General features: G+C 44.9%; 3 protein-coding genes across 5 annotated transcripts in view; 2 read left to right on the plus strand and 1 right to left on the minus strand.

Annotated features, from left to right (window-relative positions):
• The window catches only part of LOC122827027 (kalirin-like), a 34,579-nt gene extending 29,062 nt beyond the window's left edge, over positions 1-5,517 (plus strand). For both annotated transcript variants that reach the window (XM_044109511.1, XM_044109509.1), the window contains exons 55-57: positions 84-255; positions 848-993; positions 1,066-5,517. In XM_044109511.1, coding sequence (XP_043965446.1) covers positions 84-255; positions 848-993; positions 1,066-1,251 — 504 coding nt within the window. In that variant the 3' untranslated portion in view covers positions 1,252-5,517. The remainder of the gene's footprint in view (positions 1-83; positions 256-847; positions 994-1,065) is intronic.
• A 597-nt stretch (positions 5,518-6,114) lies between these two features.
• On the plus strand, positions 6,115-11,888 carry bco1l (beta-carotene oxygenase 1, like). Its single transcript, XM_044109648.1, has 11 exons — positions 6,115-6,360; positions 7,940-8,068; positions 8,336-8,465; positions 9,098-9,245; positions 9,309-9,456; positions 9,792-10,012; positions 10,144-10,410; positions 10,481-10,586; positions 10,656-10,750; positions 11,150-11,261; positions 11,335-11,888. The coding sequence occupies exons 1-11, from the start codon at positions 6,297-6,299 to the stop codon at positions 11,487-11,489; spliced, it is 1,575 nt and encodes a 524-aa protein (XP_043965583.1). The 5' UTR covers positions 6,115-6,296; the 3' UTR covers positions 11,490-11,888.
• A 904-nt stretch (positions 11,889-12,792) lies between these two features.
• eif5b (eukaryotic translation initiation factor 5B) lies at positions 12,793-22,310 on the minus strand. Of its 2 annotated transcripts, XM_044109526.1 has the most exons (27): positions 22,020-22,310; positions 20,229-20,345; positions 20,096-20,159; positions 19,871-20,029; positions 19,280-19,754; positions 19,082-19,209; positions 18,931-19,008; positions 18,705-18,855; positions 18,364-18,456; positions 18,194-18,280; positions 18,065-18,124; positions 17,949-17,972; positions 17,182-17,465; positions 16,551-16,658; positions 16,357-16,467; positions 16,199-16,266; positions 15,984-16,125; positions 15,781-15,912; positions 15,504-15,686; positions 15,262-15,423; positions 14,747-14,878; positions 14,541-14,672; positions 14,394-14,470; positions 14,153-14,317; positions 13,647-13,785; positions 13,414-13,575; positions 12,793-13,338 (listed from the first exon to the last, which is right to left on the minus strand). In XM_044109526.1, exons 1-27 carry the CDS (start codon positions 22,052-22,054, stop codon positions 13,231-13,233), a joined length of 3,576 nt encoding a protein of 1,191 aa, XP_043965461.1. In that variant the 5' UTR covers positions 22,055-22,310; the 3' UTR covers positions 12,793-13,230. The 2 variants fall into 2 exon arrangements, with proteins under 2 accessions (XP_043965461.1, XP_043965462.1); XM_044109527.1 differs by lacking the exon at positions 17,949-17,972.
• Positions 22,311-22,373: the final 63 nt, after the last annotated feature.

A 22,373-nucleotide genomic window follows, 5' to 3' on the forward strand; every position in this document is an offset into this window, starting at 1 on the left:
GTGAGACCAGTCCCACTGGGAAGACAGCAAAACCAGTACATTACCATTGGGAGGCTTTAATGGTGCTGGTTTGTGTGGGGCAGGTGATCTACCTGGCCATGCAGGAGAGCGTAGACGGAGACCCCTGTAAGTTCGTCTTGTGGTCCCGTGGGTCAGCGGAGCGTTTCACGCTGCAGGCCTCCTCCGCCAGCATCAAGATGACCTGGGTGGAGACCATCGCCACCCTGCTGGACGCCCAGAACAACTTCCTGTCAGGTGGCAACATCATTTAAACCTCAGTGAACTCTGAGAACCCTGAAAAACCTTAGAGTCTCCATTTTCTACAACAGTTTTTAAATTAGTCAGTAACTTCTTGATTGATTGATAGATTGTGCCAGTAGTGGAAACAGGTAAAACAAAGCACTGGACCGCACCCAGGGGAAACTTGCTCAGCCTGGCACTAGGGGGCGCTAGAGTTGTCCACCGGCAGGCCGCCGGGTTTTTGTGATAAAAATAAAAATGACAAAAACTGAGGCCAACCAGCAGTTGAAGGGACAAGTTCAATGTGTCAACTATAAACCTAGATTAATACATCCTTACTGCTGCTGGTGTAATAAAACCACTATCTGAAATAAGAGTCTGGTGGGGGGACAGTAGAGCCTGGTGGCCCTCCAGGCTTATAAAACACTGGAGTAAACCCTGCACACCAACCGGATCCACTCAGTGGAAACAAGGCTTTAGAAACCACTTTAGCCCGGTTAAAAGCTTGTGGTCGCTCCATTACGCTCCGATACGTTGATGACGTTGTTTTTTATTTGAATGTTCCGAGCAAATCGTCTCTAAAGTTAAACATGTCCTCTAATCCCAGCTCTCCAGTCGCCTATCGAGTACCAGAGAAAAGAGGCCGGGATTTCCGTGACCCGGCCGCTGTCGTCAGGGCGACCGCCCTCGACCCCGCCCACCCCCAACGGCCACGCCTCTCAGGCTACTCCGGACAGCGAGCAAGACGACCAGGTCTGGGTTGCTTCTGCTGCTCCGACGGTTCCCCTCAGTCAGACTGGACTTAAACCCGACTCGTCCCTGCAGGAGCTGGTTCTGGTGGTGCAGGACTTCCTGGCGGTTCGGGAAGATGAGATCACAGTGTACCGAGGAGAGAAGGTCCAGATCCTGTCGTCCAATCAGCAGGGTCAGAGCCTGGTGTACCGGCCGGCCAACACAGAATCGCCCGCTGCCGAGGGATGGGTGCCACGGAGCGTGCTCAACACACCCTGATACACACACACACACTGACTGAGGTCAGATCGGGTTTACGCTTAACACACACACACACATAAACACGCACACACACCTGCCCCCTGCAGGCCAACAGGATGAACAGCACCGAGGGAAATCCAGAGAGAAACTGAAGAATGATGATGATGATCAGCTGCTGACCACAAAGTCTGATTGGATCAGAACAAAAATCAATAAAGCCATCAGAAATCAATACAGTTATCAGCTGAGTTATGTTCACATGTACCTTAGTTACGACTTTATTTGGATTAATGTAATTTTGAAGGATTAATTTCTGCTTTTTCTTCAATTTGGACTTTATTTACTGAACTTTCTTTCACCGATATTAATATTAAATTCCAACCAATATTTTACCAAATTAAGAAAAAACTAAATTAATTCTGAAATGTTTTACTTAGAGGAAAAATCAGTTTCATTAACTTATTTAATCTTTATTCCGTTTTAGATGATATCCAATCTGGATTAAACCAATTTAAACTAATAATCCGGTTTTTAAGCGTCTAATTGGACTTTATCACCATAAATCAAAGAGAAATTAATTTCCATAATTAAGTATTAAATCTTTACTGGTACAGAGTTGACATCATCGTCCTTCAGGCTCCTGGTGACAGTTCACACACACACACACACCCACCCACACACACACACGCACACACACTCCCAGCAGCGGCTAATGCCAGCCTCTCTCCTGGTGCTTCATCTCATCCAATCAGATGCTGCCGTCAACCTGGCAGCAGCCAATCACACTCCCTCAAACTGTTTACTGCGGGTCGGCGGGAGGAAGGCCTCACCCGGCTGGGCGGGGCTACAGGAAGCTGCCGTTGCCTGGCAACCAGAGACAGTATTAAAGAAAAAATAAAACCCTCTAGAAGAAGGAGGCGTGAAGACCCGTCAGCCAATCAGAACTGAGCTGTCTGTGTGTCGTCACATTTATAGTGTGTATAAAGACTGAGGACACATACACACACACACACACACACACACACACACCCTGCTACAATGAAGATCACAAACATGATAATTATGAGATTTAGATTCAGATTTTCTCCTCCGTCCAGAGGAAACGAGAGAAACTGTTATTAATATCAGTGTGTGTGTGTGAGAGTGTGTGTGCTTGTGACGCCGTCCTCTACGAGTGTGTGTGTGAGAGAAAAAAAAGAGAGAGAGTGTGTGTGTGTTTTTCCACAGAAAGTCGCGGTGTCCCGCTGTAGCGTAGCCATGACGACTCGTGTTTACGGTGACGCCATTTTTACTTCGATTACTTTTGATTTTGGAGGGGTGTTTTGTTTTAGTGGACAGCCTGCAGTGACGGTTGCCTCGACAACGGCCCGTTTGGATATTCTGATTATGCATCGCTCGTTTCTGTAAATAGACCAGAAGTCCAGAAAAGCAACTCCACACGCCGTGGACGTCGTCCGTCTCTCATCCTCAACAACCCTACACACACACACGCCTGTCTGTCCCCGTCCTCCTGTCTGTCCCCGTCCTCCTGTCTGTCCCCGTCCGCCTGTCTGTCCCTGTCCCTCAACCCGTCCCCATCTCTGGGTTTCTCTGGTGCCATTCTCAGACAACACCCCGGTCCTTAAGGAGCTCTGCAGGTCGCTTGGCATGAAACACAGTGCACAGTCCCAGGTTTAAGGTGGAACCCCCCATTGTGAAGGGTTTAAGGTAGAATGCTTGGTTGTTTCCAGTCTATTTTAATCCGGCTCCTGTCTCTCGTCTCATTGGTTCCTCTGCAGTTACAGATTATTACACCAAAAACTTACAGGATACTAAATTTTTGACTAAAATGACTTACTGATTTATTCAGGCTCTTCAATCAGCAGATTGGTGCTACATGCTATTCTAGTCACTCGACATGTCAGTCCTAGTTGCTACATGTTAGCATTAAGAGGCTATTTTATGCTAGCATAAGTTACACTGCTAGGCTAGCTCCTTTTAGCACAACTAAACAGCGTCTTTTCCACACTTTGAAGCAGAAATGAACCCAGTGAGTCAAAAGAAGCAGCTTCCGTGTTAGCGGATTTAGCTTGTGCATCAAATTTACATCCCTACCAGAAACACGCTAGTAAAAAGGTTCCGCTTTAGAACTTTGTGTAAAAAATTTAAAATGTAATTAATAGCATTAACTTTTTAATGCGTTAAAGTCCCATCCCCAACTATAACGCATCAGGATTCTCCTGGAACAAACAGCAAGTTCCTTCCCTCAAATCTGCAGGTTTCTTTTCTTCAACGTTTGTTCACAGAAATCACAGATTGACTTTTATAACTTCCACTTCTGGAACTTACATTGTTGGTTTAAACACTTACAGATCAGTAGAAAGTTAAAAGTGCTTGGTCATCGTTTTAAAGCAGTTGGGTAACCGTTCAGTATATTTCAATAATGAAACCTCAAAGTTACATTTGAGGAAAGTAACGTCTAATTTCACAGTAGCCTCTAAATCTTGGAAAAGAATAAACTGCTGCTGAGCATTTTATTAAACGGCAATGGTATGAAGTTGTAGTTTATATTCAGTGTTGAGGTGGTTCTGTTTGATCCATCAGAGGATCTGAAGGGAGAAGGTGACCTTGCTTCAAGGGCGTTCAGACAGAGTTAAAATAGACTTGAAAAAGACTGACGTCTCGCCACGACCAGCTCCAGGCTGCAGTTTATCACATTCCAGCGGCTGCAACACCACCACGACTTTTATGCAACAGAAAAACTGTCAAATAAACCAACGATGGATCGCACCGATAATCTACGACTTTATCATGACACAGGAAACATGAGATCAGAACAACAACTCTTCTTTACGACGTCCTTTCAAAGACTTTAGTTTAAATGTAAAAATTAACGACTAGGAACCAAGATTTTCAGTGACTGGTTGATGCTGTCATGTGTGATGCACCTCAATGTGATTCAATGCTGAGTTCAAGTTCTGTAGGAGCTGTCGTAATGATCATTTTCACTTAAAAACATGTAGCTGGAGCTAAAAAAACAAAAAACAATCCAATCAGACAGTAAGCAAACAAACCCTAAACATTTCTGATCCCACACAACCTGAACTCTGGTTTTAACGAGGAACTGAAACTAACAGACGCCTCTTTGTTGCCTGTTCTGAAATAGAGAATGATTTTGTGTTTTTATGTCGGTGTCAAGACTGTTGATGCAAAAATATTAAAACAATAAGAGCCCAAACCAGAAAAACACTTTCCTTACAGCAGCTGAACTCGGAGTGCATGAAGGGCCGAGGGCCCCCGAGAGAACCTGGCAACCCAACTTCTACTAATCTAACCAAACTGGTGTCAAATGTCTGTGCAGCAAAAATATTAAAATAGAAATAAATGTTTCCAGAGGTCATGAAAGGTCAACCAGCCCTTGCAGTTTCTTCAAATCTAACTAAACTGGTGTCAAATGTCTATGCAGCAAAAGTTTTTGTTTGTGCTGCTTTTGCAATCAAATGTTGCTGCTGCACAAATGTAGCCGAATAGATCAACACCAAATTTGTGTGACTTGGTTGACCTGTGACCTCTGACAATCTCTGGAAACTTTTTGATTTATATCTTTAAAATGACAGCGGCACAAATAAAAATTTTAACTGCACTAATTTTTGACAGAAGTCAAAGGTCAACCACCTCCTGCTCACATTTACAAAATCAACTCGGCTACATTTATGCTGCAAAAATATTAATTTGTGCCGCTTTTGCTTTGAAGTCATTGATGACAACTTTTGTAAACTCTTAGTAATATCTTTAAATGCAGGTGACACAAACGTTTGACAGGAGTTTCGTCAGATTTGAAGGAGCGCTGGCGGTCAGCGTGGCTCGATGGCGGCTGCAGCAGCTGCTGCAGCAGTGGCTGCAGCGTTCTGAGGAGAGCTGGTGCACTATGAAGAGTTGAGATGGAAACTGGTTCAGGACTGGACCAAGGGCTCTCCAGACGGCTCCATTAAACATTGCACAATATTAACGGTGAAGGAGAAATGCTGCGCTAAGACAGAAGGGAGCGTGCTCTGAACAGCGACTGGTGGAAGGTAGCACATTATGAAAGGTTAAAGGTCAAAGGCCTTTAGTTTAGGGTGAGAGGTGAAACTGGGAAGCGGCGCACCGGAGGGCGAAGGGTGATGTTTGAGACCTCGCCTTGTTGCCGCCTGGCAAACTCAACTAACCAATCAAACAGTGTTATTTGTACAGAACTAACAGCTGCTAACTGACTGCTAACAGCTCTCTGTTGTTGTTTGTAATAAACTTCATTTTTCATCCAAACCACCAGCGTCTCGACTCATTTTTTGCTTTCTAAATGTTTGAAGAAACCAAAACAACGTTGTCATCTGCAAAAATCAGAGCCGAATACGAATGAAAAACTGGAAAAAAGTTCCTCTACAGGGAAAATATCTGGAGGAATTAATATTTAACCCTAAATCAGTGTGAAAACAGTGGGAAGTGCAGTCTGGTTGGAGTGATGCATGCTGGGATAAGATCTGATAGGAGCGGCTGTAAACCAATTCAACCAGTCGGGTTCAAAGCCGGACGCAGAAGCACAACTTTAACCCTGAAAACGCTGGAAGGACGTAGCGCTAGCTAACCCTTTTCCCGGTCGCCATGGAAACAGGGCAGCAGGGCAATTAAAGACACTGGATATTTTTCACTGCAGTTTATATAATGAAGTCGTCCTGATATCAGTTAGAGCGGCTGTATAGTTTTACAGTGTTGTTCCTAATTTAGATAAGAGATAACAGGTGGGATAACGACAGCTGGACTTTTTCACTTCCAGGTCCAAATATTAGACCAGTCCAAATATTCTGGACTGGTCCAGAATCATTCAGTCCTGTTGGTTTTCCAGATATTTAGTGATTTTTTCACAGTTTCTGATCATAATTAGAGGTTGGTTAGAGAAAGCTGAGTGTTACGGTAGAAAACCGACCAAAGTCCGGTCCGGCCCGGTCCGCTTATGCAACGAAGTCCTGGATCGGATCACGTGGACTGCAGCCGGCTTAAAGGAGGCGGGATCCACAGTGGCGCCGGCCACACTGCAGGACCGCAGCATGCAGGACATCATCGCCAGGAACGGGCTGGAGACCCCAGAGCCGCTGAAGGCTGAGGTCAAAGGTCAGTGGCTCTACAACAAGCCGGGTCTGCTTGGTGATTAAACAACAGAACCGTTTATTTATGGCTCTGGGAGCCGTTTATCCAGCTCCAGTCAGTTCTGACGGTTTTAGATTTATTTGTTGACATCAAATTTAAAGCTGCAGTTTGTAACTTTTATTGAATATATTTTTACATATTTATTAAAACTAATAAGAGACAGATCAGTGAGTAGATCAATCTCCTGCTGTTGCCATATGAAGAAACCAATCAGAGCCAGGAGGTGGGTCTTAGTGCTGTTAATCAATCTTGGGTACACACTGCTAAATATGTTAATGATGGAGAAACAACTTAATGTTACAGGAAAACCGTTAATCTGCCATCATCAGTGGCTATGCTAACTAGCCTTAACATTTACAGCAGGATCTGCTAGCTGCAGTGTAGCAAAGAACCAATAGGAAGTGATCGGCAGCGCTAAGACCCGCCCCTGGCTCTGATTGGTAGTTTCTAGTTAGCACCAGGAGAAACGAGGAGATGGATTTTCTGTGACAGATTATCTCTCATTTTATCACAACAGTTTCAATAAATATGTAAAAAATATTTTTTACGTATTACAGCTTTAATATCACCCTTCATATTCATCGATAATGTTTGAAAATACTTTTAACAACACATCTAAATCCTGATCAGTGAGATTAGAAAAGGATTACAACACCATAGTCTGAGACGAATTCCTTTACAGGATTAGATTTAGCAGCATGACATCACTTCCTGTTTTGTTGTTCAGTTTACAGCCAGAGAGAATCTAAAGTTAGTAAAAGTTATTTTCAGGTTCAGTTTGGCTGCTAAATGTTTAATGGAAAACTTACTAATGAAAATTTATGTATTGATTTGAGATCAGATAAATAATAATGAGATGAAATCAATAGATTGTTGAAGTTATTGTTAACTGGTTTAGTAATCGATTAATATTCAAGAAGAGAATACAGATGGTAAAAACGTCAATTTACTGGAAAATACAGCAGCCAAAACTGAACAATAAATATAAATATATTACAATTAAGACAAAAATATTTTAAATCTGTAGTTTTAATGTCACTGGCTCTATGTTCAGATTCTAGAAATAAATCTCTATAACTTTTTACGTCTATCAACTAAAATCCATGTTGCATTTATACAAAGATGTGTTTTAATTTTTTTAAATGGAGTTTAATTATCAGCATTTTTATTCATTTTTAATAATGTATTAAATAAGCCTAAGTAGATAAAGGAAAAATATAAAGTATCTGACAAATTTGATTTTATTGTTAAAATAATCAATACTGATCAAATCTCAATTTCAGAATAAATGTGATTTATATCACAGTAACAATATATTTTACAATTTATTGATATTTATTGCTCCTATCTTTGAACAGTGGAGATTGTAGAAAAATTTATTTTCCTTCAGTTGTTCATCATTAATTTTATTTTATCAAAGTGATAAAAATAAAATTCTTGATAAAACCAAATGCTGGATCAAAACACTCCATACGTTTGTAGCAAAAACAGCATCTTGATAGTTAATGAAAGAAGTGTTGTATGTGTGACCTTTGACCTCCAGGGTCGATGCCGCCGTGGCTCCAAGGCACTCTGGTGCGGAACGGACCCGGACTTTTCTCAGTGGGGAAATCCGAGTACAACCACTGGTTTGACGGCCTGTCGCTGATCCACAGCTTCACCTTCCACAACGGTCAGCAGGGGGCGCCACTGAGACCAACCAACCTACTGATCAATCAACCAATCAATCAACCAATTGTGTTTATTTGTCTGGCTCATTTCAGCAACAAGCCAAAAGTGACAAATATTCCTTCATCATCAACACGTTAAATTATTCCAGTTATTCCTTTAAATAAAGCAGGTCTTTGTTTAAAGGAATCAGTGTTTCGGCTGTTTTGCAGTTTTCTGGTCGTTTGTCCCAGGTTTCAGCTTGATTTTTATTGGCTCCGCACCGTTTCAGGGGAGGTGACGTACCGGAGCAAATACCTGAAGAGCGAAACCTACAGGAGGAACATGAAGGCCGATCGGATCGTCGTGTCCGAGTTCGGCACCATGGTTTACCCCGACCCCTGCAAGAACATCTTCGCCAGGTAAAAACACCAAAACATCTTCGCCAGGTAAACAGCAAGAGCATCTAAATGTGTTAATGAAACCCAACAAGCTGTTAAAATATTTAACAGGTATTCCTCCAGGATTTTGTGGAGCTAATTTAGAAATATTTGTATGGAATCTTTGTGATATTTGTGCTCAAGTATAAAGTTAAATGTAATTGTTTATTACTCTCCGTAACGATCATCGACTATAACCTGAAATCAAGTAAAGCTGAGGCAGCAGTTTATATTAAACTCAATGTTTTTGACAAATTGAGAAAAATTTAAAAAGAAAAAAAAAAACTGGAAAAAATGTGTTGATTTTGTGGATTTCTGAAAAACTGGAGCAACTTTTTGATAGAATTTGGAGTCTAGAGGGTCACATAAAAAGCTACAGCGGGCCAGATTTGGCCCCCGAACCTTAAGTTTGGCATACTGCGCTCATTAGATCCCAGCAATAGTTTCAGGTTGTTTTTGAGTTGACAGACCACAACAGAAAACCTGAAGTCTTTTCAGAACATTCAGCTTTTTATGGGACTTTAAAAGCCTCGTAAATCTGGATTAAATAATTCTAGATCATTATTAAAACCAAAAACTATCCTCACTATTTCCTCTGTAAACCTCGTCACCAGGGCAATGACACATTTCCGCAACATTGTCCCCGATTTCACTGACAACAACCTAATCAACATCATCCGCTACGGTCAGGACTACTACGCCTCCTCTGAGGTCAACTACATCAACCAGGTCGACCCGCTGACCCTGGAGACGGTGGGCCGGGTGAGTCTATACCCCCTAAAGCTCTTTGACTCGTCTCACAGGACTGACACGCATCATTTCCAGACCAACTACAGGAACCACATTGCTCTGAACCTGGCAACCGCTCACCCTCACTACGACAAGGAGGGCAACACCTACAACATGGGAACCGCCATCATCGGCCTCGGACGTCCCAAATACATCATCTTCAAAGTGCCAGCAGACGCCTCAGGTATTTGAGTAAACATCATTAGTCTTCTTGGCCAACATGTTGGTATCCGAATCAGATACAGTCAATGGGTTTATGACGCTGCAATCTAAGAGCATGTTTCAGATGATTTGGCATTGGGACAAAAACCAGAGTCATCCAAGGTTTTAACTAGGAGCCGTAAACATTAATTAGCATGACGTGACTGAATGCTTGTAGACAGTTGTGAACTTTGGATGCATTGTTTAAAGGAATCAAAGGATCATGACAGTTCAGACCCATCATTACCATTTGCTCATCAGAAATGAAGAAATACTGTATGAATAAGTTTGGATTCTGTATTTTTTTGTCCGTTTCAGATAAAGACCTCAAGAAGCCGGCTCTGAGAAAGGTTCAGCAGATCTGTTCAGTTCCTTTCCGATCCACTCTGTATCCGAGTTACTTCCACAGCTTCGGCATGACGGACAACTACATCGTGTTCGTGGAGCAACCCTTCAAACTGGACATAGTGAAACTGGCAACCGCCTACTTCAGAGGGGTCAACTGGGGGAGCTGCCTCAAATTTGATGAGAAAGACAGTGTAAGTCCCGGTCCTGATACGTTCACTCAGACAGATTCCCATGAATGAAGCACTGAGTAGCTTCAAGGTTTGATAAAGACACTTTCCTCTTTAGTTCACAACGTTTTACTGAGGTAACTTCCTCGTTTCAGACGTTCTTTCACATCATCAACATAAAGACGGGAAAGGTTAAATCTCTTCACTACCGCGCCGATGCTCTGGTGGTTTTCCATCACATCAACGCCTACGAGGACGACGACCATGTCGTGTTCGACATCATCGCCTACAATGACAGCAACCTGTACGACATGTTCTACCTCCACAACATGACCAAGGAAACGGACAACTTCATCCAGACCCACAAGGAGTTCTCCCTGCCGGTCTGCCAGAGATTCGTCCTGCCGTTGAACGTCCACAAGGTAGAACCAGGCTGAGCTCACAGCCACCGGATCTGTTCCAGACCATGATCATCACCTACGTGTCCTGCAGGATTCTCCCAAAGGAACCAACCTCGTGACTCTGACAGACACGACAGCGCAGGCGGTGATGCAAGACGATGGATCCATCTACTGCAAACCCGATACGATCTTTGAAGGTTAGATGTTTTGATGTGGAGGAGAAACGATGCGATCCACTGGATCTAACGAGACTGACTGCTCTGCAGGGATGGAGCTGCCGGGGATTAACTACAACTTCAACGGCAGGAAGTACCGCTACTTCTACGGCTCCAGGCTGGAGTGGTCACCTCACCCCAACAAGGTACAACCAGACCTTCAACTCTTCTACGTAGTCTGTATTAATTAATTATCTTGAATTTCATTAAAAACAATAAATCACACACAAAAACTAATAACACCATAAAAATATAAATATTAGTAATAGTGCCTGGAAACACGATATATGGATATGCTGATGATGTGATCCTTCTTAACAATTTTTCTAAACTAATCTACTTGAATTAAGTGAGATAAACATTGCAGTGATGGATTATTTGTGTGTATATGATGAAAATGTTCCTGTATTATGAATACAGGTAAGATTTTAATGGTAAGATCTTATAAATTAGAAAACATTTCTAAGAAAACATTAAAACGTCTGAAATTAACCGGCTCAGCCTCCTAAAAACTCACCATCTGCTTGAAAATCTCCCACCAACAGATCGCCAAGGTCGACATCGTCACCAAGACGCACGTCGAGTGGCATCAGGAGAACTGCTACCCGTCGGAGCCGGTGTTCGTCGCCTCTCCGGGCGCGGAGGACGAAGACGACGGTGAGAGAAAACTGTAAAAACGGATCGAAGGAGAATTTTTTTCTCTCCGTTTCTAATAGTTTTATTTCTGCAGGAGTCATCCTGTCGTCCATCGTTTCCTCAGATCCAAGCGTTTCTCCGTTCCTGCTCATCCTGAACGCCAAAACGTTTGAGGAGGTCGGCCGGGCCTCCATCCCGGTCCCGGTCCACATTGACCTCCATGGACTCTTCATTCCCGCCAAATCATAAAATATCGGCAAACCGTTTGGTTTAAAAGCAGATAGTTACTATTGAAATGAAAATGAAAGGTTTTATTTTTCTTGTTTTCATTTTGTATTCAAATCTGACTGGTTTTACTGGGATTTAGTCATAAAGCAACATCTAGAGTCATATTTCCACAAAGTGTTTACCAAAATGAAACAAGCTTCAAAATCCGAGCATTTATTTTATTTGAAAAGTTAATTTTAGTACTCAAAAGTTTGTATTTTCAAAACCAGTGTAAAATAGTTAAACGTTTTTTGCAGGTTTCTTTTGTTTCCTATATTTAAGTTCTGTGTTGTCTGCATAACATGAATATTTTAGATATTTTAAGATACATTAATTTATAAAACAGTATCTGAGATAATAAACTAAGTGATATTGATCTTGAGTTCTGCTTCAGCTTCACCAGTTTGTACTGGGAACCAGTAAGATTCTGAACTGGACCTGAATGACCTAAATGTCATTACCTGATGGAGTCCTGTTGTGATCATTTGTCACCAGCAGAGGGCGCTCCGTCAGATGATGTCAAACATCTTCTTCAGGAAAATACAAAGAAAAGAGGTAAAAATTGTAATTATATTTTAGACCGAATGTCAGAAACTTTGAGTGAGAAACAAAAGTGACATTAAATCACAACTTTCACTTAAAATAAAGTCAAACTTTCTCCACAGTACTTACATTTAATTCCATGTTTTCCAAATGTGGATTTTATTCATTTTTTCCCTGCTGATCCATAAATTTTTAACTCAACATGTTTTTCTTTCTTTCTTTCTGTTGACCTGAGGGAGGAAGGTGTGTTATACATTTAAACTAAAAACATTTGAGCATAGAAAATGTTTCAGATGTTTTTGTGGTTCCAGTTATGGAATCAGAAGCTGAACTGTAACAAATACAGGATAAACTTAATTTAACAATCAGAACATACAGAGAATTAAATCAACTGAACTCAAAGAGGCGACAGGAAAAACAGATTCTACTGATTTGACTTAATAAAAGCAGGTAGAAGATATTTAATCTTTATGCACAATTCATAATTTTTTCCAGCCATCAGGCCGACATGAAATAAAGAGAAGTTTGATGAATTATTGGAAATATTTATAAAACCTGGACGACAGGAGAAAAACAAACAGGAGGAAACTAAACTGATCAAAACAACCAGAAACTCATCCCAGAATCTGGTTTTACTGTCGTCCAATAAAATGACAGAATACTAAATAATCGGCATTAAATATGCTTATCACAAGTTATGAAAATGTTTCTGGGTTTTTTGAAGTACTTTGACTGAAATTAATCGTCGTTCTGCAGCTTTTATTAGAATCATGGGAATTTATTACATCAGCAGTTGCAGCAAAAACAGTTTAAAATCTTCTGTCTCCCCGCCTTCCAACATGGCCGCCAAGACAAAGAGACGTCAGCGTGTCAGAGTCTGAGCCGCTCACCGCCTCCAAACGGAGATCCAGGCTGCTGGGAGAGGGGGCGGAGCCTGGGGCAGGAAGTGGCAGCAGCACATCAGAGAGCGAGGGCCAAGAGGAAGATGATGATGATGATGATGATGATGATGCTGAAGAACAGGCACGTTGGAGTGAGTCTAGGCTATCGCTGTCACACAGTGAGGAGCCGCTGCCCACAGAGACACGCCGCTCCGCCGCGCCGACTGCAGGAAGCGTCTGATTGGTTGGCTGGCTGGTTGGTGTTTCTGTGGCTCCGCTCCGGTTCGGTCCGGTCCGGCTCAGATGATTTCAAAGGTTTTCTTCAGCTCCATGATGAGCTGCCAGTCCGATTTCTGCATCTCGTCTCTGAACCAGTTCTTCAGGGCGTCGATGGACGCCCGCGTTATCTGCACCCACACAGAGCAGCCGTTGTTATGGCAACAGAAAGAATAAGCCCCTCCTCCCCACGGGCGTGTCCTCACCTTGCTGACGATGATGTCAGTGGCTTCAAAATGGCGGCCGTACATCTTGGGCGACTCCCCGGGGATGGGCTCGATCTTCACGCAGATCTCCTGGCCTTTCTTCGCCGTGTCCACCGACTTGTGGTTCATCTCGATGCTGGTTACCACGCCGATCTCCACAAACTGTAACGCCCAGCGACTCGGTTACACAACGCAAACAAAACAGCGCCAACGGTTACACCGGCGCCTCTCACCCCTTTGCTGGGCACGCAGAGCGGCGTGCCCTGCTTCAGAAGCCCCGCCTCCACCGTCACGCCCATCACGATGGGATCTCTGGAGTTGAAGATGAACTGAGGAAGAACGCGGAGCTTCACCGGGAACACGGCGATGTGCCTGGGCAGAAACACCGTGAGCATGGGGGCGTCAACCAGACTCACTGCATTAGGCTCTGAAGGTCAAAGGTTACTGGAAACTGCAGACTTTAAGACACGTTAAAGGGTTTTGAGGTCTGGATGAAACTGATCACAACCCACCAAACCTGCTGTGTATCGATGTACTTTCAATAAAAACAAAGAGTCCAAATACCTGGAATCACCATGACAACAGGAAGTAAACTGATAATTACTTAAAGCTTTCTGGATTTAGTTTGTTCTGAAATCCAGTGTTTAGGTTTTTGTGATGAAATCGTAACCACTCTGCCCTCCTGTGGTTAGAACATGAACTGTTTTTCTATATTTCTATAATCTGTGTGTTTTCCTACTTGAACTCTTCCTGTTTGGACTTCTTGTAGTCCTCTCTGTACTTGGTGAAGGCGTCAAACAGGTGGTAGATGATCTCAGCAGAGAAGATGCGAACACCGAGACTGTCGGCCATCTCCTGGCTCTCCCTCTCCACCTTCACGTCAAACGCCAGGATGACAGCGTACCTGCGGATGGACGGACAACCGGCTGTCAGACGGCGCCTGTAGACAGGTCAAAGTACCAGCAGGGGGCGCCACGTACTGTGGGTCGTGCTCCAGCATGGTGGACGCCTTCATCACGTCCTTTTTATGCACCGGGCCGATATTGATGCCTGCGTACTGGAAGAGAGGCGTGGTCAGCTGGAGGTGACTTCCTGTTTGGGACGTCGGGGGGGGGCCGGTTACTCACCGGGACCTTGGAGGTCCGGAGGAACTCCAGCAGCGCCTCTAGGGAGCCCAGCGTTGACGCCTGGACGTAAACGCCCTTCTCCTCCAGCTTGATGGAGCTCAGCGTCTGCTTCAGCTCCTTCACCAGCTCATCCTGACCACCAGACGTTAGCCGTTAGCCTTTAGCGGTTAGCCACAACTCAACTCAGAGGAAAACAACAACAATACCTTCAAGACGGGGACCTCGTCGTCCCTGTGGGCCACCAGCAGGGGGAGCCCAGCCAGCGTCTTCTCCAGGTCTTTACCTAGAATCTTGACTCCCTGAGCCGTCGACACTTCCTTGTGCTTCTCATACTGACTCTGGACAACGACAACCAAACAACGAGAGCAAACGATTTATGATTCATGACATCACAGCCTTGAGAGGAATTAAAAGAAACATCAACATTTTGAACCATTGAAACATTTTGTGATTCTTCTTTAATTCAATGAAACTGGATCCAAACGTCTTTCTGCATGAACAGCAAACTGTTAAATTTTATGATCTACATGATCACAATATTTATTCTTAAGTACGATGTAATTCCTGTTTTACAGGAAAGAAAATTTAAAAAGAGAAAAAAGGAAAAGAAAAACTTATTCCAGGTTTTGGGAGGAAATAGAAAAGAGTAATAAAAAAAATGTAACTGAACAAAATCGGAAAACAAATAATAATAAACCAGGTTGTAGTTTGTCTTGCTGACCTTGACCCTCAGCTCCTTGAGTGGCGGCGGCAGCAGCAGGCCCCTGATCTGCGTGACGATGGGCCCCTCCACCCCGGGGACGATGATGGTCTCTCCCTCCCGCAGGCGGCCGTTGATCAGGATGACGTCGATGGTGGTTCCCATGCCGGGCAGCGCCTTCACCTGGACACACACAGACACACCGCCGTCATGACGACCTAGATGATGGAGGCAGAGGGGGCGGGGCCAAGTGTGCAGCTCACCTCCATGACCTGCGCCCGCAGCTCGTCGCAGTGTGCCAGGCGGCGGGCCAGCATGCTCTGGGTGAGCTCCACCAGCAGGGCGATCAGGTTCCCCATGCCGTCGCCGCTGTGGGCCGACGTGGGAACCAGAGACACGAACGTCCGCGGGTCTTTGTTCTCAAAGAACAGCGCCGCGTTCAGACTCTGGGGACAGACAGGAAGCAGTCAGTCAGGGAGGGACAGGATGTAGAGCTGGGATTGGCTGATGGGAGCAGAGCTGTGATTGGCTGCTGCTCACCTGCTGAGCAAACTCCACAATGATGGCCTTGGTCCTCTCATCGAACTCGTCCTTGGTGTTCTTCTTCTGCTTCTTCAGCGTGGCGACCACGTCAGTATCAGGAGACTTCTTCCAGTCGTAGAGCCGGTCGATCTGATCAGAGCACACAGAGTCAGAGGAGGAGAGGAAGAGGAGGAGGAAGAGGACGAGGAGGAGCTGGAGACCTTGTTGAGGGCCACGATGAAGGGACACTTCTTCTCCTTCAGCAGGTTGATGGACTCGATGGTCTGAGGCTCCAAGCCGTGCATGATGTCCACCACCAGGATGGCGATGTCACAGAGAGAGCTGCCTCTGTTCCTCAGGTTACTGCAGGGACACAGAGACACTCAGGACACTGGGGACAGGAAGAGGACAGGAAGAGGACAGAGACAGGCTGTACCTGAAGGACTCGTGTCCTGGGGTGTCGATGATCAGCATACCGGGGATCCTGATGTTCTCCCTGTCAAACTACAGAGAGATAAAGAGAGAGAGAGAGAGAGAGAAAGCTCAACAAGCTGCAAACCATCACTGAATCCAGGATAGAGTGAGAGATCGTACATTTTTAACCATCTTGGTTTGCTCCTCAATGGTCTCCTTGGGGACGTTGGTGGCTCCGATCTGCTGAGTGATTCCTCCGGCCTCACCGTCCTGAACATGTGTGTGACGCAGCTGCACACGAAAAACACAAAAAACAATAAAACCTCTGCCTCCAAACAAGGAGGGACACCACCAGCAGGGGGCAGCAGCGTCACCTTGTCCAGGATCTTTGTCTTCCCCGTGTCCACGTGTCCCAGCACACACACCACTGGCGCTCGCAGCCGGTCCGGATCCGTGTTCTTCAGGTTCTCCGCTCGCCGTTTCTGTTCCCAAAGATAGACCAAACTCAGACGAGCTCTCACTACGCTCACTTTTCCCACAGTAAAATTCAAACACTTCCAAGGAAAGTTTTCAAACTTTTCCAGCACCAAAACAACACAAATTAACGAAGATAGACGGTTTAAATTCACATAATTTATTACCGTTAATATTAATATCTATATTATATATATGAATGTATTCTACATTCTACAGCAGGGAAACTAAAAAATTTAATATTTGAAATGTCTCTCTCACCTGACTCGTCTGAAGAAGTTAAAAATAAATTTCTAAAACATATCACTAGGTTTTCTGGCATTTAGCAAAAAGAAATAATTGTTTTGATTCTAACTAACGTAAAATAATAAAAGTCACGTCTGATTTAACTTCAGTCAGATGGAAAACAATTTTGTTTTATCTGTAGATATTTGGTTTGAACTGTGGATGTTTTAAAAACTGTCACCAAACCGTGAAACGCCTGACTGAAACTCCAGCGCCGTAGGAACACTGACTGCTGCTGGAGCTCACCTCTATCCTCTTCCTGGCTCGGTCGTACAGCCGCTCCTCCTTCGTCCTGCCGTCATCATCGTCGCTCTCGCTGCTCTCCTCTTCGCTCACCGCTCTCCTCTTCCCGTGACTCACTGGCACGCTCTCTTTCTCCGCCTCAGCTTCTTCCTCGCTTTCTTCTTCCTCCTCTTCTTCATCCTCCTCGTCATCCTCCTCATCTTCCTCTTCCTCCTCCCCCTCGCTGGCAGCTGGCTGACGAGGAGCCGGCGTCTCCTCTTTGACCTCGATGTGAACTTTCTTCAGCTCTGGTGAACAATCGCCACACGGATCAAACAGTCGGGTAAAAAAAACAAACCAAGATGGCTGACATCAACAAAACAAACCAAACATGCTCTACTGCAGCACACAGCTAAATAAACACTACTCTACCTTAAAAATACTAACTACAATAACAGAGAAAATCTAGGAATCAAAAATAAATTATAGAAAATATTAAAGTAACTATAAATGATAATGACTTAAAATAAAGCTAAATATTAAGATTAAATAAAATTGTTTCAAAAAATATAATAAATTCCAAAAAGACTGAAAGTAAAAAAAAAAAACAAGAGTTATTTTAAAACCAATTAATTTAACTTAAAAAAGAAAACAGAAAAGAACAAATAAAAGTGTAAGATGAGATCAGATGAACAGTGGAAGGAAGTAATAAATAAATAAAAGTAATAAACCGTCAGGCTGTTAGAGGACACCGAGCAGCGGCCTAGTCAAAGCACCACAAGGAAAAATACCTGCTGCTCGTCTTCTCTTCCTCTCTGTTTGTTCATGAATAAAAGGAAGAAACAGATCAGCTGCTGCTCTCCCTTACAGCAGGAAGCAGTGACCTCTGACCTCAGTGACCTCTCACCTTTCTCCTCGTCGCTGGCCATGGCCTCCCAGTCGTCCAGGTCGGCGTCCGCCTTCGCCTCTACACAGAAACACCAGCGGTTAGTGGCTGCTTGGCCTCCGCCCACCGCCCTCCGCCCGCTCCACCCACCTGGCTCTGCGGCTGGCGGCTCGCTCTCCGTCTCCATGGCAACAGGCTCCGGGGTCTCCGAGACCGGTGACGTGACCTCTGATGTTTCTAACAGAACAAAACAAGATTTAGAGGAAGACAAGGAAGAAGAGGGGGAAGAAGAGGATGAAGAGGAGGAAGAGGAAGAGTACCTTCAGGTGATTGGACGTTGGGTTTCTTCTTCCTCTTGTCTCCATAAACAGGTTTCTTCTTTGACACGCTGTCTTTGGATGGCACCTCAACACCTGAACAGACCAATCAGACACCGCTGAGGAGGAGAGGCCACGCCCCCTACGACCAGCCCCTTCAGACTTAAACACTCATCATGAAGAGACGAGTGGAAAGAAAACGACAGAGCTGCTGATATGCAGGAATATTTTTGAACTTTTATCAATTCAGTTGTTCTTCTGTTCTGGAATCGGCCGATACTAAACCTCAGACATCGGAAGTGATAAAAGTGGATCTGTGAATCCCTCTGGCCCCGCCCCCTCACCCTGCGCCTGCAGCAGCTTGAGCGTGGCCTCGGCTCTGGCCCGCGCCTCCCTCTGAGCCTTGGTCAGCAGCTTGCCCTCCTTCTTCAGACGCTCCTTCCTCTCCTTCTCCTTCTGCTTCTTCTTCTCCCTGCGCTCCTGCTCCAGCCGCTCCTGCAGGGAGAGTTGTGGTGAGTTGTGGGTGACTGAGCAGCGCTGTTTGCAGCAGTAGAAGAAGACGCTGCCTACCTGCTCCTGCCTCTGCTTCTCCAGCTCCTCCAGCCTCCTCAGCCGCTCCTCCTCCTCCCTTCGCGCCCGCTCCTCCTCCTGCAGACAGTCACAGTCAGACTGCAGCCTCAGCAGGACTACGTTTCCCAGCATGCCCCAGTCAGCCTCCCACCTCCTTCATCTTGGCCAGCGCCTCCTGCATGGCCTTAACTGTGGCCTTGCTGGGACCCTTCTTCTTCTCCTCCTTCTCTCCCTTCTTCTTTTTCTTGTCCTTCTTCTTCTTGTCTCCTTCGTTCTCGTCTGCAGAAGAAGAACACAAAGTCATCGCTTTACTTCCAGACAGATAAACACTCACCTGATGACATCATACCTTCTGCTGCTGGCTCCGCCCCCTCCAGCTCTTCCACAGCTGCTGCCTCTGTCATCTTCTTCTCTGGTTCTGGTTTGGTCTCCACTGTAGCCTCCTTATCCTTCATCTTCTTCTGCTTCATCCTCTCCTCCTCTTTCTTCTTCTTGTCCCTCTCTTTCTTCTCTGCCTTCTTCTGCGCCGCTGTTTTGATCTTGAAGCCGCCCGCCTCGTCCTCCTGCTCCTCCTCGCTGTCGCTCTCCACCTTTGCCCCCTTCCCTTTCCTCTTCTTCTTCTTCTCTCTCCAGGAGCTCACCTCCTCATCGTCGTTGGACTCCTCCTCCTTCCCGCCCTCTCTCTTTAGCTCCGCCTCCTTGGGCTCCTCCTCGTCAGATGCAGACTGTCTCTTCCCTCCTTTCTTCTCGGCCTTGGTCTTCAGTCGGGAGCGGGAGGAGCTGTCGTCGTCGTCGGAGTCGGAGGGCGGCGCGGCGGGAGGCGCCTGCAGGAACAACAACAAATAACCAATAAATGAGGATTTACCTATGAAAGGTCAAAGTTGAAGTCCAGACGTTATGATGCTAATGTCATCAGATAAACACTTGAAAGTTTCCTCGCCTTGTTCTTCTCCTTCTGTTCTCCGTTCTTATCTCCATCAACATGGCCTTCCTCCTCCTCATCCTCTGGACTCGCTCCACCTTTCTTCCCCTTCCTGGTTTTCTTCTTCTCTGGTCTGGGAGGCTCTGGAGCGTCTACTTCTTCTGTAGTTTCTGCTTTCTGCAGGAGGAGAGAGGCAGTGAATGTGAGGAGGCTGACGGTGCATTCAGGTGCGTTCAGGTGTACCTTGGCCTTTCCTCCCTGAGCCTCCAGGGAAAGCTCTTCCAGCTCCTTCAGGATGTCGTCCTCACTACGGAGAGAGAGAAGGGTCAGAGCGCTGCAGTAGAGGGGAGAAGAAGACTGGCTGATGGTGGCCTACTCAAAGTCTTCTCTCTTGGCTGCTTTCTTCTTCTTCTTCCCCTTCTGCTCTTTGGAGGCCCCGGCTCCCTCAATCTCTGCAGCCAGAGCGTCGATGTCCACGCCGTCATCTTTGGCACTGGTAACACACACATACCATTAGAACCACACACACACACACCATGAGGTCAGGTGACCAGAGCTGCTGCTGACTCGTCAGTCTCATTGTGGCCCGGCTCCCTGAACTCAGCCTCACTTTGTTCTGAGTGTTCAGTGCTAACCGTTAGCAGTTTTGACCACCTGCAGCTGGAATTCACAGCCAACATGACAAACTACAAAACTACAAGTTTTACATTTCTAGAATTGTTTGATTCTCTGGGCATAGAAGAACACAGGCAGTCCAACCGGCTGCTGCCTGAAATTAGATGACTAAACATTTAAGTAATTGTAAATAAGCAATAAATCAATTAATAATATAATAAATTACAATGAGTTCAATCATTTCTTTTGCATAATTTACTGTTTATCTCTTTCCACCAAAGTCTGGATGATAAAACTCTTCAGTCTGGTTCTTTGGTCTTTTTTTAAGGATAATTTTGTTTCCAAAGATTTTAGAATTAGTTTTTAAATGATAATTTAAAATGTCTTCCAGTTTACAGTGGTACACGTTCATCAGAATTTGAGGATGTATTATTGCATTATTATCCCATTACCACAATATTACCAGATGAACACGACCATTTAAGATCTGAAGGAGTTCCACCTTAAACTTTAAATATTTGATTCAAATATTTTATTTTCCCAAAGAGAAATTAAATATCGTAACTCATATCATCTTCACAGATAACGCTCCAGTAGCAGCCAGTCTTCCAATGAGTCTGCAGAGGCCTCTGACTGAAGACTGCTAACAGCTCAACATCCAGACAGCAGATAATACTCCTCAGTAACATGAGCTGGATGACTCATGGGCTGTTAACTAGCTCTGCTTATCCAGCTCCTTTGCTTTTGCTGCTGCTCTAAATCAGCCTGGCCGTTTGGTCAGAATCGCTGCAGTCAGAGAGATGATCCTTTCTGTTATGATGGATTAAAAGATGGTTTGAACTTCCTCTTCCTTTCAGCTCCTCTGGGACTGGGGTCAAAGTTCATGTATTACAACAGTATAATCTACTGGGTATCAGAGGAATGCCATGCCTGGTTATCGTCTTCATTTCTAGCCGGCCTATAGAAACATATACGGGAATAACTTCTGATTGTTTATTGATTATTCCAGGTGAAGCTGTTCGTGTTGCCTGGATTTGGAGAACACCTGTCTCAGCAGACTCAGGTGTACGGCAGGTGTCCTCCTTCCCTCAAACACACCTCTCGCCCGGTGAACGAGTCTCCAGGTAATCTCACCTGGGTAACAGTAAAAGCAGCTGGTCGCCTCTTTAAACAGACGTGAGGCTGGTGGCAGCTGTTTACAGCCAGGACTGTGTGGGAGCTAACGCGGCTAGCCGCGATAGATTCTGATGGTAAGCCCCAACCTGCGGCCTGGAGCCCGGCTCAGGGTTACGCCACTCAGAGATAGTTCACCAAAGCCCCGGTGGTTGTGTAATTAATCCTAACCCACTTCCAGATTGTTAGCAGCCTCACCTGAACTCACACACCTACAATGACTCGTGGTTAGCATCTGTTAGCATCACTTAGCCGATAAGCTAACGGTTCAAACAGCGGGGAACAGGCCCGTTTCAGGGATTTAAGAAGACGGGAAAGTTCTTTCTACCCGGTCCCACCCTGGAAAATGTTTATGGACAGCAGGACATGTCATCCCTACCTGTCCTCTCCAGATTTTTTCTGTTTCTTCCCCATGGTGCCGCTGTGCTTCAGATGAAACTTGGCTCTCTACTGGCCGACGAACACGACGGCTCACATTGGACAAAGCTTCTATATTGAGAACACAATTGGGAGATATCTCACTCTGCTTTTAAAACTTAATCTTAGTAAGGTTTAACAGTGTATTTCGTAAAGAAATATGTAAACATATTATTTACGTTTATAATAGGTTTACAGTATTAATTAACAGAACAGTTAAAGTAAACGAGTGAAGTAATTTAATATTTTCTTGACACAACGTCAGAGTGACACATCTTCATTTTAGCTCCTCCGGGTGGACACATGGCTTGGAGAT

This window comes from Gambusia affinis, linkage group LG24, assembly GCF_019740435.1.
Source record: "Gambusia affinis linkage group LG24, SWU_Gaff_1.0, whole genome shotgun sequence".
Lineage (NCBI taxonomy): Eukaryota > Metazoa > Chordata > Actinopteri > Cyprinodontiformes > Poeciliidae > Gambusia > Gambusia affinis.